Source organism: Apodemus sylvaticus, chromosome 1 (genome assembly GCF_947179515.1).
Source record: "Apodemus sylvaticus chromosome 1, mApoSyl1.1, whole genome shotgun sequence".
Taxonomy (NCBI): Eukaryota; Metazoa; Chordata; class Mammalia; order Rodentia; family Muridae; genus Apodemus; species Apodemus sylvaticus.
Window position 1 is genome coordinate 141,594,641 of NC_067472.1, and position 16,361 is coordinate 141,611,001.

General features: G+C 46.0%; 1 protein-coding gene across 1 annotated transcript in view; it reads right to left on the reverse strand.

The window, feature by feature from the left end:
- The window catches only part of Adamts17 (ADAM metallopeptidase with thrombospondin type 1 motif 17), a 312,892-nt gene that overhangs the window by 98,286 nt on the left and 198,245 nt on the right, over positions 1 to 16,361 (reverse strand). Inside the window, exons 13-15 of the mRNA XM_052161031.1 lie at positions 12,821 to 12,987; positions 7,347 to 7,474; positions 389 to 509 (exon numbers count right to left, since the gene is read on the reverse strand). Coding sequence (XP_052016991.1) covers positions 389 to 509; positions 7,347 to 7,474; positions 12,821 to 12,987 — 416 coding nt within the window. The remainder of the gene's footprint in view (positions 1 to 388; positions 510 to 7,346; positions 7,475 to 12,820; positions 12,988 to 16,361) is intronic.

Here is a 16,361-nt window from a genome sequence, read left to right on the forward strand (position 1 = left end):
ATAAAGAAGCTCATGGCTAGGAAGGTGGTGCCAATAGAAAGATAAAGAACATTTGAAATGTAAATAAAGAATATATATATATATATATATATATATATATATATATATATGAGGAGGAGAAGGAGGAGGAGGAATAGAAGGAGGAGAGGACTAGGAGGAGGAGGAGGAGGAGGAGGAGGAGGAGGAGGAAGAAGAAGAAGAAGAAGAAGAAGAAGAAGAAGAAGAAGAAGAAGAAGAAGAAGAAGAAGAAGAAGAAGAAGAAGACTCAGTATCAGAATGGTGACATTCAAAAAGTCACATCACCATTAGCATCAGGGCAAAGAAGATGAAATATGAAGTATGTGTCAGTGGTCCTGTAACCACCATAGCCCTCGGGCCCAGCACTCACCTGTCCCCCGGGAGTGGCTGAAGTCACCCTTCACAACACGGCAGGTCTTGCCATCCCCACTGCAGACACCACACCTGTCTTCTTTAGCCTCGGACCCGATGATGCCATCACAGCCAATTTTCTAGAAAACCAAAGGGCTGGTTCATCTGTGTTTAAGATTTGTTGGTGTTTTGAAGCTGATTCTTTGCACAACTAATTTCTCTGAGAGGCAATATGCCTGGGGCATCTTGTCTCATTTTAGTTATTATTAAATTCAGAAGAGAAAAAAAAACTTAACCAGAATACAGATTTGGTTTGTCTTTTTTATCTTTTTATCAATTTATCAAATGTATTTGAAAACATCTATCAAATGCATTTAAAAACATGTACTATGAAATAAAGGAGCTTTGCTACCTGAAAATACTCACAGGGATATATCCTCTATGTACCTCTGAGAAGCAAGGGACTATCAACCTCTGCCTCATTACAGCAGAAACATTAGGGTGGTGAAGCAGGTAGCCATAGGGGGGCGTGGTCACACCATGCTATGCCTTACTTCTTACTCTGTGAAGTTGTTCCATAGAAACTGACCAGGGCTCAGAGACAGAGCATGCCAGATCATGGAATCTGCTCAGAGCAGAAAGCTCAGTCAATATCCCATTGCTAAAATGTAAGGTTCTGCATCCTGCTTCTGAGTCTCACAGTTACTATTTGGGCTGTTGGTGGCCCGGCTACAAGCTGGCATCAGAACGGGCCCCTCACCCCAGCCTCTTCATTTGCTGGGACCTGCTTCCTTCTGGCCTCCCCATTTCTGTCATGTGCTCCCCGCTGTAGCTCTTTCTTCCATTGTCTTTCTGCGATTTCTAATCCACTCCCATGCTATCATGGCCAAGACTCTGGCTGCACGTCTTGAAATTCAGTTAGGATTTCCTGATTAAGCAGCTTTGGATGTTCTACACAAACATCCTACTTGGTCCCCATAGCTTCTCCCAACAGCAGTGAAGGGAGCTTTGCCCGTCAGTGCTGAACAGATATGCAAGTCAGATGGCCCCTGAGGTGAACCCTGGGATCTCAGGCTGGGGCAGGCCTCTGAGTTCTCCCTGTAGCACCTTTTTGCATTTGGAAGCCAGGCCTGCAGAGCTATCCTTGTCAGAACAGCAGCAAATCTGAGGCCTGAAGGGAACCAGCCAAAGCACTCTGCCAACAGGACACTTTCTCCCTTTGCTAAAGTCAGTGAAGTCTATAATATGTTTGGCAGGGACAGACCCGATTCTTTTGAGATGGAAGCAACTGTAGAGCACAATTGAAGGCGTGACTTCTGAGTGTTAGTGGAGCTTTAACAACTGCATTTATGAGCCTCAGTATTCCAAGAGAACAGGATGACCGAACCCAAGGAAACTCCAAACAGTAAGTGGTCCAGGGCCTCCCCACAGCATCCTGAGAGTCCTGGGCTACCCTTTCAGTTGCCTTGAAGGAATCGTCAGGACACTCACTTCTGAGCTCCCAAATCCCTAGCCAACATGTGCTGGCCAGGGTGCTGCTCCTCTGGAAAAGTTAGGGGCAAGAGCACCTCATGGCATAACAAAAAGTGTGAGATGTCATAGAATTGGCAAGCTATGCAAATGTTCTTTTTGGTCAAGGCAGTTCCTGTATCTCATACAGACTTAAGTTCGAAGAGATCTAGTTCAGGGCCACATGCTGAAGTGTTCCAGGGGCAGGCCATGTATAATCCATGTGCTGGAGTGTGTCATGTGTGTAAGCCATGTGCTGGAGTGTGTCATGTGTAAGCCATGTGCTGGAGTGTGTCATGTGTAAGCCATGTGCTGGAGTGTGTCATGTGTAAGCCATGTGCTGGAGTGTGTCATGTGTAATCCATGTGCTAGAGTGTGTCATGTGTGTAAGCCATGTGCTGGAGTGTGTCATGTATAATCCATGTGCTAGAGTGTGTCATGTGTAATCCATGTGCTGGAGTGTGTCATGTGTGTAAGCCATGTGCTGGAGTGTGTCATGTATAATCCATGTGCTAGAGTGTGTCATGTGTGTAAGCCATGTGCTGGAGTGTTCCATGGGTAAGCCATGTGCTGGAGTGTGTCAATGCAAGCCATGTGCAGGCTATGTGCAGGCCATGTGCTGGAGTGTACCATGTGCAGGACATATGCAGAAGCCATGCTTTGCCCCAGGAATGAGAAGCATTGGTCGCTACTGATTTGCATCCTGGATTCCAGGCCTGTAAGTTTTGCCCTGTTCCCAGTAGCAAACAGCCTCCTGTCAGAACACTTGATGGCAGAGGCTTTGTCTCCTTCTCCTCTTTGACCTTTTCTTTAGCATTTGTCACAGTGCACCACCCACACCAGCTTCGATTTGTGTGTATTTGTCTCTCTGCATCCACCGAGGACTGGTTCTAGAAGTCTTTAAGAATAGGAAGATCTAGGGATGCTCAAGTCCCTTACAGAAAATGATGTAGTATTTACCCAGAACCTACACACATTCTCTTGTATGCTTTCAATTGTCTCGGAGTAGATATAATAATGAATAAATGTAAATAATTTTATGTTGCTTATAATTAAATAATAATAAATTGTTAACGATAAGAAAAACTGTGCATATGTTCAGGAAAAAATACATTTTTTCTGAAGTATTTTGCACTTAAAGTTAGTTGAATCTCTAGATAGAATCTATCCAAGACAGTTATTGAGGACCTACTATGTCTAACCTGGGACAAAGGTGTGTAAGAAAGAGAATATAATGCAGAAATAAGCTAATATATCAGTGTGATGGCTCTTGTCTGTTTCTCTCCCAGCTCTTCTCACTTCCTCTCTCCTCACTTCTCCAGCTGCCTGGGCATGGTCAACTGAGTATGTGCCAACTTTGAGCCAACCTTCTGCTTCTCTCTGATTCTCTTAGTAATTCACCTTCTCCATAGACTTCAACAATCAAAAGTCTTAAGTCTAATTCTTCCTCCACTTACCAGACACTTATAGTCTCAAGAGTCCAATGTGTAACCTTTTTGGAATTGTAGACAATGTTTGGATTTGGTGGATCATTTAATCTCCAAAGCTGCTCCAGTCCAACTTGTAAAGTCTAGTCAAACCTTACCAGTATGGCTTGAAAATGATAAATACCCTATCCTAGCCTGGCACCTTTAAGCCATTTGACTGTACCCAGATATCTACCTTGCCAGGTGTCTCGGTTTCCTGATAACATCCGCTGTCTACTTTACTATGCACAGGGCCACTCTTGGTTCAGAACTTCTTGCTCAGGATATATATGAGTTGCCACAATGTTGTTTTGACCCTCAATGCTATACTGATCTCCATCTGAAGACTCAAGGAACAGAGCCATGACTGTGGAATGCTATAGCCCAACATATGCACACCGACTCTGTACAACTTCTACCCAAAGCTCACCAGCTCAGCTTGTCATCACTTATGTTTAATACTGTCATATTGATTAGCTTGAAAAGTGCCTAGGAGATTGGTAAATCAAGACCGAGGGTGTTTCCAGGGAGGATTAACTAGGGGAGGAGAGCCAGCACATTCCAAGGGGAAGGAAGGGTCCAGACACAATAAAAGAGGAAGGGACAAAAGTCCAGCATAGGCATTGTCTCCCAGCATAGTGTCTCCCAGCATAGTGTCTCTTGACACTGGTGTGAACCTCCTGGCTCTGCCAAGCTTTGCCTGTCATGGTAGAACGGAGCCTCTAAAAGTGAGCTAAAGTAAGTATTTCCTCTTTTGAGGTAGATCTTTTTAGGTATTTGGTCATGGCACTGCTAATGTCTAACTAACCTTCCTTCTCCACATGTACCCTGACTCTAATCATCTCCTAGTCTGTTTTATAAGCCTCCCTACTTGTGTCTTGCAAGTACCCCAGCTCTTCCCAACAAGATGAGCTTCTAGAACGGTCTACTCAGGCTCCATCCCAGCCAATTCCAGTGACAAAGAGTGCTTTGCCCGTCTCCTTCAATCTCTTGATCACATTTAGAGTAAGCCCAAACTCTCCCTGGGTCTGATCCCCCCCCCCCATCCCCAACTCAGGCCTGTCTCCCACGTTCCACTACCCCGAGTTTTCACAGCTTGACTGAGGCAGCGTCATTCTTGGCTCCTTCTGCTGGGAGATCTCTGCCCTTATCTCCACCAGGGTTCTCCAAGGCTGACTTCTCTCCAGAGATCGCCATGCCACCCTTCTCAGCTTCTCAGTCATGCGCCCTCACTGACTTTCCTGGGAAGGGTTTCATTTTCTCCTTTACATATACCAGACCTTTACAGTTTTGTTTCTTCTTCTTCAGGACTATTTTAGGATTTAAATATATGTTTCTATTAATTACTTGGGTTTTTCATACAATGTATTTTGTTCACATTGATCCCCTCACTCCTCTGGGATTCACCCTCCTGCCTGCCCCCCCAAATCCCTATTCCCTTCCAATTTCCTATTCCTCTCTTACCCTTAAAACAATGCTCCATGGAGTCAAATTCTTGTTGTTTATATATTCATGGGTACGGTGCTATCCACTGGAACATGGCAATATCCTTAGAGAAAAGTGATTCTCTATCCCTTCCCTCAGAAGCCATCATTGGTCAATAGCTCCTCAGTGAGGGGTGGGAGCTTCACGAATCCCTGCTACCTCTATGCTATAACATCAATTGGTTTGATCTCATGAAGGTCTTATACAGACAACCACAGCTACTTAAGTTTGAGTGTAGTGGTGCCATCTTTTCCAGAAGATACTGTTTTGCAATATTTCTCCCCAATACTTGACTCATCATCTTTCTGCAGTACTCCCTGAGTCTTCAGAAGAATGTTATGGACGTCCCATTTGTGGCTAAGAACTCTACAGACCTTTATTCTCTGCCCTTTAATCAGATAAGAGCTTCTGTATTAACCACAGTCCATTGTACAAAGAGTAATCTCTGATGAGACCTAAGCACTCCACGATCTATGAGCATAGAGACAGGCATTTAGAAGACAGTTTGATACTGTTTATTTAGCAAAATAATAGCAACAGGTTTATCCCTGAGACCTGTGAGCTTTTATGTCACAGGTTTTTTAGCCAGATAAAGTACTAGAGATGTGCTTTCTCTTGTGGAGGATGTTTTAAATCCAACCAGGAAGTGGTTGCTTATGCCCATAAGATTCATGCCATTGTTATGCCAATGGGCCAATTTTCCCAATGTGGGTCATTATTGTAGTATGCAGGGTTTACATCTGGGCAGGGATCTGAGAAATCCATTGTCATAGTACATAGAACATTCTCAGGTTGAAAAGCCTGAGATTAAATCCAGTTTCATGGATGTGCCCATTGGCACAGAGCACTAGGAATAGAAGTCATGTTCAGCGTGAACACAGGCTTCACTGGCTGAAGAATCGTAGGATTCTTAGAAGTACCTACCTCCTTGCTGGCAAGACTACTGAAGCAGATGCCTGCAAGGGGCTGGGGTGGCTCAGCTGGCACTGACCAAAAGGTACAAGAGCTTTGACTTGCAAAGCTGATAGCAAAAGAATTAGATCACTGACTTGCAATATGTCAACATGCAGGACGACCCAGGCAAGCATGGAATTTAGCAAACAGAGACCATAAGCAGGCTGCTTGAGAACTGGCAGCAATGCTTTGTCTCAGCAGTAATGATAAGGGCTTTCTTCGTGCTGTCCAGGAATAGGACCTGGAACATTCTTTGCTACAATAAAGTATCCCAGAAGGGCTTGCTCAAGCACTTCTTGGTTTCTGGGACGTGTCCTTGCTAAGATGCACGGACACTCAGCATATCTGTTAGCGACAAATCCAGGGAATGTTTCCTTGAAAGATTCACCAATGCGACTGGCTTGGACTATCCTGGGAGAAAACCTACTTGGGCTGAAACTGTTTGCTGCAGGAGCCAATGGAGACACTGAGTCTCTATCTGTGTCTTCCTCCAACAGTTCCTGATTGGCTCACTTGATAAGGACACAGTAAAGGCACAGGGTGACAGTGGCTGGGCACACTGAAGACTTGTATGCTCCCAATTCCCATCGCCCTCAAGGTGATATTACTAGGAAATGAGCCACTGGGATCTGATTATATCTTGATGGCAGAACGTTCAAAGATGGAGTTAATGTCTTCCTAAAGGAGACCCCTGAGAGCAGCTTTTGTCCCTCCATCATGCGAGGATGGAACATAAAGAAGGCGTTCATGAGACGTGAGCCCTCACCAGACCTAAACTATGCCCAGTGTCGAGACCTTGGCATCCTGTACCTCCAGCATGTTGGGAAATAGTTCCTTCCTTTATAAGCTAGCCTAGACTCTTCCCCACAGCTGCTTGATAGGGTTAACTCTGCTCAGGCTGCACATGCTCAGGTTGAGCTGAGTCATGAGGAGGTGACCCCTGCGGACAGAGGCTGCTTTACCTGAGCCATATGCCTTGCCCATTGAAAAGTTATAGCATCTCCATCCTCCTGGTCTTCATCCCATTGGGATGCTCCTGCTGATGGCTAGGGACTGACAACAGGACAACAGAGCACTTCTTTCTTCTTTCTCCCTTCCTCCTTGCTTTGGGTATTTGTCAATTTCCTAACAAGTCACGAGTCGGGGATCTATGTAGGCACACCCCTCTCCATGGACACTGTCTACAAAGGTGCTTGCTTAGCTTCGCTAAGTGTTTGTAAGTAGACAGAGTTGTGCTGTGTAGTGTGTGAGTCTGCTCACCCTCTAGTCCTATCTCATACACACCGGGCCTTTGTATAAATTATATCTAGAGGAATTTTCAAATAGTTTCAAGAGGTTACTGATCTTTCGGCCACTTAAGCCTACCATGGACATAGTACTCAGTCACTGCCAAGGACAGGGCATGTGCTGGTGGCCACTGGCCACAGAGGGCAGCACAGACCTCTTTGAGAAAACCACCTCCCCACTGACCCGCAAAAGCCCCAGCTCCACCATAGATCCATTTTGGGGATGAGGGAACCTTTCTCCACAGCCCCACCAAGGACAGTAGGAAAATCAGGTCACCTGGCATCTGCCATACACGCAGAGGTCAGCCTCGTAGGGTCCACAGGGTGTGCCATCCAGGACCCTGTCAGCCACCAGCAGCGGGGACTCCTTCCCGAGGGGTGAGCAGTAGAGTTCACAGGGTTTATCTGAGGAGGGAAAGGTTGGTGGGTATTGATGTGGGAAGGGGTATGTGGGCAGTGAGAGGGAGGGGGAGGGGAGGGGGGAACGGACAGGCACAAGTGAGCAGGGAGCCCAATGGCAGAGCGATTAGTGGAAATAAAGGTCTCAGTCACTTAGCTCTGTCCTCAATACCTGAGGACATCTAAAATAACACAGAGATCAGGATCCCCTGCCTCAGTAAGTGGAAATTTATTGGATGGGAGTAATGAGAGCTCATCAGGTGTTTGAGGTTCCCTGTGAGTGCCTTAGGGGGGACAACACAGCTCTGCAGTCTGGTCTAGTGTGTCTATTGCACACCAATGGGACATTCTATGCCACCTCTAAGGTCTCATTGTTAAGAAGTAGCTTGAAAGTATGGGTCATAATACTTAATTTCCTTTGGACTAATGTGTTAATTCAACACTGAGGGCCAATGGATTTATTTGATAGCAGTAATGATAATCATGAAGATATAATAAAGAAGTCAGGCATTAACATGATCATCCCCATGCCAAACAACACACTAAGTGATATCTACCTGACTTACTGCAGACAAGTATGGGGCTCATAGGATACGCTCAACTCCTCCAATAGGAACAGTCACATTTCTCTTTGTTCCATCTTGATGGTCTTTTGACCATCAGTGTTTACTCTGACTGAGGAACCCTCGGGGCCCCAAATACTAAGGGATAAAATGGTGCTGCCAAAACCAAACCACAATGTTCATAAATATTTATGGTTTCTAAGTGTATGCTCGGATTTGAACGGAAATGGGAATGGGATTTGGGCAGAAAGGCAGAAACTCTTCTAAGGAAGGTTGAGTCTGGAAAGTTCCAGCATGGAAAGGGATAAAAGTTTGGGTTCTTTGGTACAAGTTTCAGAGATGAGGAGACTCTAAATCAGGGGCGGTGGCTTGGGTGAACAGATGTTGGCTGTGATCTTTTAGGCAAGGCATTCTTCCGAGCTCTGCCTGCCTCTTACTGTGCAGTGCCATCTGCAGATGGTGCCTGTCAGGCACAGGCAACTAGGATACCAGGGCTTGACAGCGTGGGAGGTGGGAGGTGGGAGGTGGGAGGTGGGAGGTGGGAGGTGGGAGGTGGGAGGTGGGAGGTGGGAGGTGGAGATCCCTTCATTGGCTAGATCTCCCTGTATTTGCCTACCACCTCCAAGGATTATACTCAGTTATTTCTCCCAAAGGGAGAAATTTTAAATTGAGAGAAAGAGGTTCAAAGTTCCTCCAAATTCTCTGAATAGTTCCCCCAGCCCAGGTTTCTGTGAGTGGGAAGTTAAATCTCCAGGAGAAAAGATCCCTTTAAATATCATGAGGTGGTGGGTTTCAGCTCTGAGCATAGCATGAGAACTCTTACATCTCTAGGAGTTTGGGAGAGGATGAAATCTTAAAAGCTGTACAGCCATGCATAGCAAGGAAAGATGCCTAGACACGCCTCCTGCATGGATGGTGTGGACTTAGATGAATTCTGGCTGAGGCTTCTGTCTGGCGTCTTCGAGGCCTGCCTGTTGGCAAGAGCTTCTAACTGACCAGAGGAAGCAGAAGCCACAGCCAGGGCAAGAAAGATGGGCTCTGAGGTTTGAGAGCTGGTGATTACATCAGCTTAGAGGTCTGGAATTCCTCCCGAGCGAGCGCCAAAGGGAACATGGACACTGTGGCTCGCAATGTTCTTACGGCCCTGCTCAGACTCAGTTACACAATCTTACTTTGTCTTTACTTTTAAGGCAGAGTCTAGTTAATGTTGAGGCCAGAATGAATGATCATCTAAGTTCTGTCTTCTGTCTTGGCTATTCAGTCTTCTCTCCTGCAAGCTGTCAACCAGGATTTCATAACCAGTCCCTAGGTACCAGGCTTTAGCTGATTGGATCAGAAAAGTCTGCCTGACTATGAAGAGATGAATCATAGTCTTTCTTCTGGAGTAGCTAGAGCCTCCAGACAGGTCTCAGTTAATGGGATAGCACTTACCACAGCCACTCTATGACACAGAGAGACCATGGTTCATGGCTGGTGGGTCTCAGAGAAGGCTAGGTTATCTTATTTATAATTCAGAAACACGCAAAGCTCTGAAAATGAGTGTTTTCTTATATGTGAATCAAACTATCTGGCTACAAAACCAACCTTTTCTGACAGGAATGAGGACCCACCTCATTAGGCCTCCCGCCCCTGGCAGGCTGCCATGTGTCCTCTTAGGTGCCAGCGAGGATGTGGCTACTGAGCCATTATTGCCTTTCAAACACTACAGAGCTTTGAATTCTGAGCCAGATCCTTCAAGTGACCTGGAAGGATTCAGAGATGCGACACAGATTTACTTAATGAGAGCTGTGGTTTTCCCTAGTTGGCTGCTTGAGGAGAAGTGTAGAGAAAGGCCGGCTGCATCGGGGCAGGGCTCCTGGAAGCCATAGAAGAAGGGCCTCATGCTTTCAGATATCTTGGTTCCAGCCCCTCATTGGTCCTTTGGGAACACCCTTCATCTTTGTCACAATGCTCCTCCATCTCTGGGCCACTTGGCTGAGTAGGAGTCATGGCTCTGACCCTCCCATCCCTTATTTGCTCAGACCTCAGACTGTAGGGTGGGGGATGTCTCTTGTGTGAACCAAAGAGCTGGGAAAAAGCCACTTTGTCCAGACACAGCTTTCCAACACTTTAGTGGGAATGGAGCCTGCTGTTGGCCTGGTCACATGGGTCTGAACCTTTGGACATTTCTACTGTAAAAAGATCCCACAGGGAAGGCAGAAACAGATCTGGCCAGTGGCCACCTCAGTGGGTTTCTGTCTGAAGGCTTTTCCTCTTGGGGATCATTTCTGAGGAGAGTCTTTGTCCTCCCTTTGGAGGTGGAATGGATTTGTGGTCCCGAGTCCTCCTTCGGAAAGTCTACCTCTGCAAGAATTCTTTTTAAAAGAGGGAAAAAGGGAAAAGAGAAAATACTGCTTCCCCTTTACTGAATTGTGCGTCACTCGCCAAAGAATTCTGCAGCGATAGCAGTGCTATGAATAGGGCAGTTATAATGGGCTGTGAGGAGCCAGAGCCCAACCACACAGATCACTCCTAGCACGGCTCAGCTAGAACTGTGCCTCTTAGAAAGAGGGGTTTCAGGGGAACATTTATCATCAGCCATCTGAATCAGCCATTTATTATTTCGTTGTTGCCCTTCTGAAGTACTTTTTAAAAATGCTGGCTTCTGTTTGTACTGAGAAAAATTGGAACCTCATACGTAAGAAGTCGTGGCAATTTCACCACAGAGGACATTGGGTCAAGCTACCCTCGCAAAGTCCCGAACTGGAGGTCTCTCCTTCAACTGAACACTTCCAGTCTGGAAGTCTTATCAAATATGGCAAGTCTTCTCAGGTCAAAGTATTTGTTAAATCTAATTATCTGTTACGTGGATAGAATGGAACAACAGACAAATGTGTGAGGAAAATGCATCTTAGATCTGTCAAGGTCCTCAAGGAGCCTCCTCGTGAGGGAGGCCTGGGCTGACGGCAGTCTGAGTTACTATGATGATAAGGGGACCCAAACATTCAGCCATTCAAAAGCTGTTAGTGGTCAACAGAAATTTAAGATAGAGTTGCTCGAGTGGGGCTTCCATCCTGAATACCTGAAGCAAGACTGATTAAAACAAAGCAAGCAAGCAACAAACAAGTGCCTCCCCACCCCCACCCCCACAGGGCTGAGAGGAAATGTTCAAGGGATGAGGGTATCTCAGCCCTCATGCCTTCTGGCTCAAGGAAAGGAGGAGAGGACAAAAGAGGTTTTGAACCATCTTTCCCTGGCTCTCAGGAGACAACAGAAAGGTTGGTACCAGAGTGGTTCCCATCACAGCGAGCTGCTGTACTGGACAGCGAGCGCTGTCTCTGGTAAAGTCTTGGTTCCACGCAAGGGTCTGAATATGCCCAAGGTAGCTGGGAGCCTCTAGGCTGATCATGCAACACTTTAATGCCCAGACAGAAAAGTGAGGGTGCCTCTAACAGCATCCTCTATTTTGGGAGAGGGAAGCCTATTGTCTCCTTTCTCTCCCTTCAGGGAAAAGTTGGGGATGAGAAAGCTGAGGTCATCCTGAATTCTGCTGGCTAAGTGACAGCACGGCCATCATTGCCCACCCCAACCCCCGACATCCCCCCCACCAAGGAGGTATCTTTTTAAATACAAGAAAAAAAATATCTGGGGAATGACCTTTCTATTACTTCAAAGTTCCCCAGGTAAGCAGGTAACATTAAAAACAACATGTGTTATTTTACAAGCTAGCTCAAAACTGAGAGGTCAGGTTGTTGGGCTAAGAGCTGCATATCCAAAGCTGCTGTTCCTGGGGATAACTGGGTCCCCTCCCCCACCCCCAAACATCTAGGCACATTTGAACTTGTAAATCGCAGGTCTCCGAATGGGGATTTCATGGGGAAGAAAACGAAGATGTGAGAGTTCATTCTTCTGAAAACCACTCGGAAGTTATAGAAATCAGACTCAGTTGCTTTAGTTCTAAAGATCCCTCACTGTGCCTGCGACCTCTTCCTTCCTGCCAGAGTATCTGGGTACCGAGAGCCAGTGGGTTATTCTCTGGGTTAACTGTCAGCTGCTGGAGCTTAGACCTCACACAACCTGTCACCTCCCACCCTCAGCAGCAGCTTTTGCTTACTCAGATGGTGAATGTGGACATAACGTGTACCTGGCTTGTGGTATGCTTGATAAATGAGACCATGCTGTCAGTATTACAATACAAAGTCCTGTTTCTTAAAGGGGAAGAGTTTTAGGCAAAACCCCAACGCTCTGGATGTCCTCACCTACAATGACCAGAGATGACAGACTCTATGGAGACATGGTCCAACACCTAGACTTGTTTCTGGGGACTGAAAATATAGGGGCAGCCATGGCAGTCTCCTGGTGGGGGAGAAAGCTTTTAGAACAGAAATGTGACCTCTTTCCTATGTTGTACATGGTTCTCAAAAGTCTTCCAAGTACTCCAGGCAAAGACTAAAGCCAACCCAAGTGCACCAAGGAAAGCAAAATGGTACCCATTCAAAACACACCATTCTACTCTTGGTACCTCAGAACACAGCATAGTGGGAAACATATGCCAGCATACTTGCCTTGCTCAAAATTAATCTAGCCTACCGTCTGCCTTCACACCTGTGTTGAGAGATTTCAAGTTGTTAGAATTCAGCTTCCTTATTGCAGGAGCAAGACCATGACTAACTTGGGCGGAAGACAGAAGTGTTCTCAGGTGGGTTGGGATGGGAGTTGAGGATTATGAGCATCCCTAACTGGGTTTTATAGTTCTTGGGAAAAGAGAGAGAGGGAGGTTACATTGAAAGGAAGGACCATATGTCGTTACCATCAACCACCACTGCTGTCAACAGGCCTTTCTTCTTGCTGCTCAGTCGGTCGTGGGCTTGGCACTGTTGGTCCCGGAAGCTGGGCACACCCTTGGGGCAGGGCAGGTTCTCGCAGGCAGCATGTTCTACGCTGGCACCCTGGCAGTGTGTGCCTCCAGGCCCAGGGCTAGAAAGTAGATCTGTGTCAGTCAGCTGATCTGGTGGAAACAGTAGAGGTCCCGAGCAGTTGCTAGGAAGATGTGGGCAAGGTTTTCAGAGTACCTGGGTCTCTCATGTAGATCACATCTGGGTAAGCCCAGCCCCATACCATGCTAAACTGTGTTCAGCAGAAAACTGCCTCAGAGGACTGTTAATAAAGGTCATCTGGAAACAGGGTACAGTGAGTATCAGTTCGGCAAGACCCACAAGTTGTATCTTCCATCCAGATTTAAGACTTGGTCATGTGTAACCTTGAATATCCCAAATGAAATTTTGTTACTTAAAAAAAAATCACTATAAATAAAGACCTTTAAAACACTCTTTGATATGTTCTAGCCGTTTCCAAGTTTTAGGAGGAATAAAGAGTTCTCACTTACTTTATAAAACAGTGGAGTGATTAATTCATTCACACGTGGTCGGTGTCTGGATAGTGGCCAGTTAAGTCTCAGCCCTGCAAGTGTGAGGCCAATACCGTGGCCTGGATTTCTAGGTGTCATGTCTAGACTGACTGGGTGATAAGCACTTCTGGAGAACAGGCTGTGTTCCCTGGCAGAGTACACAAATCTACGGTTCATCCAGACAGAATGGTGGGATGCTAGCTGTGATGGCCACAGTGTGGCTTGCTTAGCTTCTCTGAGAGGCCCCAAGGCATCCTTGAGGGATTCTGACCACATCTCCATGGTACCAAAGTCATGATTAGACACTTCTACTATTCGCTTTTTATTAAGATTCAGCATAAGAAAGAAAACTGCATTGTAGGTATTTATACACTTAACATGTCTGGTACCTGTACTTTGTACTCACAAACCAAGTATTGGAGGGGTGGTTATTTCTTTCCTTCCCTCTGCCTCTCATCATATCCACAGGCTACCCTCTGATCTTGTTTTTAGAGGAAAGATGTAAGAATAGGGAATGACGAAAGTCTTTATAAAATAAAATCTACCCAGTGATCAATGAGTCTTTTCCATAGAAGGGCCAGAGAATAAGTAGCTTTGGTCTTTTGAGCCACATAGTTTCTTGCAGCAACTGCTACCATATAGGAGAAGGCAGAGACAGCATGTGAAATAAATGGTTCAGCTGTATTGTAATAAAGTGTTATAAAACATCTGGTGGAGCAGATGAGTCCACTGCTCTAGTATACAAGGTATTATGGGATTAATGTACCAGGGTCCCCTTACAGGTCTGTCAGCTTCACACACACTAAAGAATTCCTTCCTCTACAGAGGAGAAGATTGGGAAAATTATATACCGATGGCTCTTTGAGGGTTCCTGAGTTCTAATTAGGCCCAAGTTAAGAAAAAGTCAGTTCTTTGAAGGCTGAAGGGATCTGAAGGATAGACAGACCTTGCGCTTGGTTTTCTGCCTAGAACACCAGGCAAGCACATTTTAGAGAAGTGATCACATCGTGAACCTAGATAGATACAACCTCACACCTTGTCCCCAAGGACTGGGCTCAGATACCATGTACCAAAGAATGGGCTTCTGTATCACAAAGCAAGTATAGAAGGAACAGAGATGGATGAGGCCCCCAAAGTCACATGGGACATTGAGAGAGACACTTTCACGGTAATAGGTAAGTTCTCACGACTGGCAAACAAGAAGGGATGCATGACAGAGCAGTATCTTCTGGCAAACTGTTCCATGTTTGCCATGCCCCCCTCTCCTTAACTGTATATTAAAATTCTACCCTGCCCCGGTGCCTCCAGCAGAGCCTGGGCCAGACCACAATAAATAGCAGATTGAACTGAACTATATGAAGATTGATTACTTTAAAGTGATGGAGGTTGGGGGGAGAAGAGGAGTGGGAGAAATGCGCGGTAGAGAGCAAGAGAGGTCAAAGAAGACGGCAGAGCGGAAAGCACCAGGAATCTCCCTATATCCACAACACAGGGATGTCTCCATAGCTACTTTTGAAATGTGGGAGTGTATGCCAAAGCTTGTCAATTCCCACCTGGTGTCCTGTTGTTAGCTTCGGTCTATTTCATTCTTTCCTGTGGTGGAAGCTAATATTCATCTTCCTCCCCAAGCACCATGAAAGACAGTCAAGACCTTGATGGAGCCGGGGTGTAAGAAAAGCCCCATTCACCAAATATCCAGCTTCTGTGCTCCAAGTGCAGACTGTGCTTCTGACCACTGAGCTGGCACTGCTCAAGACCCCAGCAGGTGACATGGCTTCCAAGGATTTTCAAAGATCAGCTACCCTGTGTTAGGATTCTGTCTAAGCTCTACACCACAGTTACCTGGCAACAGCCAGGTAGGTCCGGTCCACTATAAAAGGGGCTGTTGCCCCTCCTCTCTCTCTTGCTCTCTTCCTCTTGCCTCTCTTGCCCTCCTGGGCTTCTCCCTTCCCCCTTCCCTTCCCTCCCTCTCCACGTGCTCATGGCCCGCCTCTACTTCTACCTCTTTACTCTCTCCTTCTCTCTGCCTTTCTCTGCCTCTTCTACCCTCTTAACTCCCCTCCCCATGCCCTGAATGAACTCTATTCTATGCTATATCACTGTGTGGCCGGTCCCTCAGGGGAAAGGGATGTCTCGGCATGGGCCTGTTGAGGCACCCCTTCCCCCACACCTCACCACACCCCCATAGAACATATTCTTATACCTCTTTCTCTTTTTATGATCACAACACCCTGCACCATTTTTTTCTTCTTAATGCCTGTCAGTTTCCAGGACAGTCAGGACTACATAGAGAGACCCTGCCTCGAAATTAAAAAAAAAGTAAATAGATAAGTGCCAGACATTTAGGGATTAACTCATTTAAAAGTAATTTGATCTCCAGAACTTAGAAAGCTATGAAGCATGGCCAGAAAAACATTCATGGTCAGAAAAGACCTTAAACTTTTCCTTCAGATTGATACCCGGCATAGTAATCTCATTCAGCCATAAACAAATACAACAACAAAATGTATCCGCAGACCCCATCCCTGATAACTCAGCTGTTAGGCAAATGTATTAATAGATACTTTAAAACAACTCTCATAAAGATACTTAAGAGTAAAAGGAAATCACAGAGAGAGAGAGAGAGAGAGAGAGAGAGAGAGAGACAGAGACAGAGACAGAGACAGAGACAGAGACAGGAGTATGCTGTATGAAAGTGAGATGGAGTTATTACAAAGAAACAAAAGTAAAATTAGCCACAGTCATCAGAGGAGCTTAGAGCAAGAGAGAGACCATGGACTTGAACAGATTTTCTGTGTTACTGCGCTAGAGCGCTCTGGCTCTGATGGAGGGCAGGCAGGGGAAGAGTTTTCATGTCTTCCAAGATACATTCCATCACTGAAGGAGCCAGGACATATTTGCAACATTCTTAATATTTAATTTGAACCCACAAGTAAATATAGGC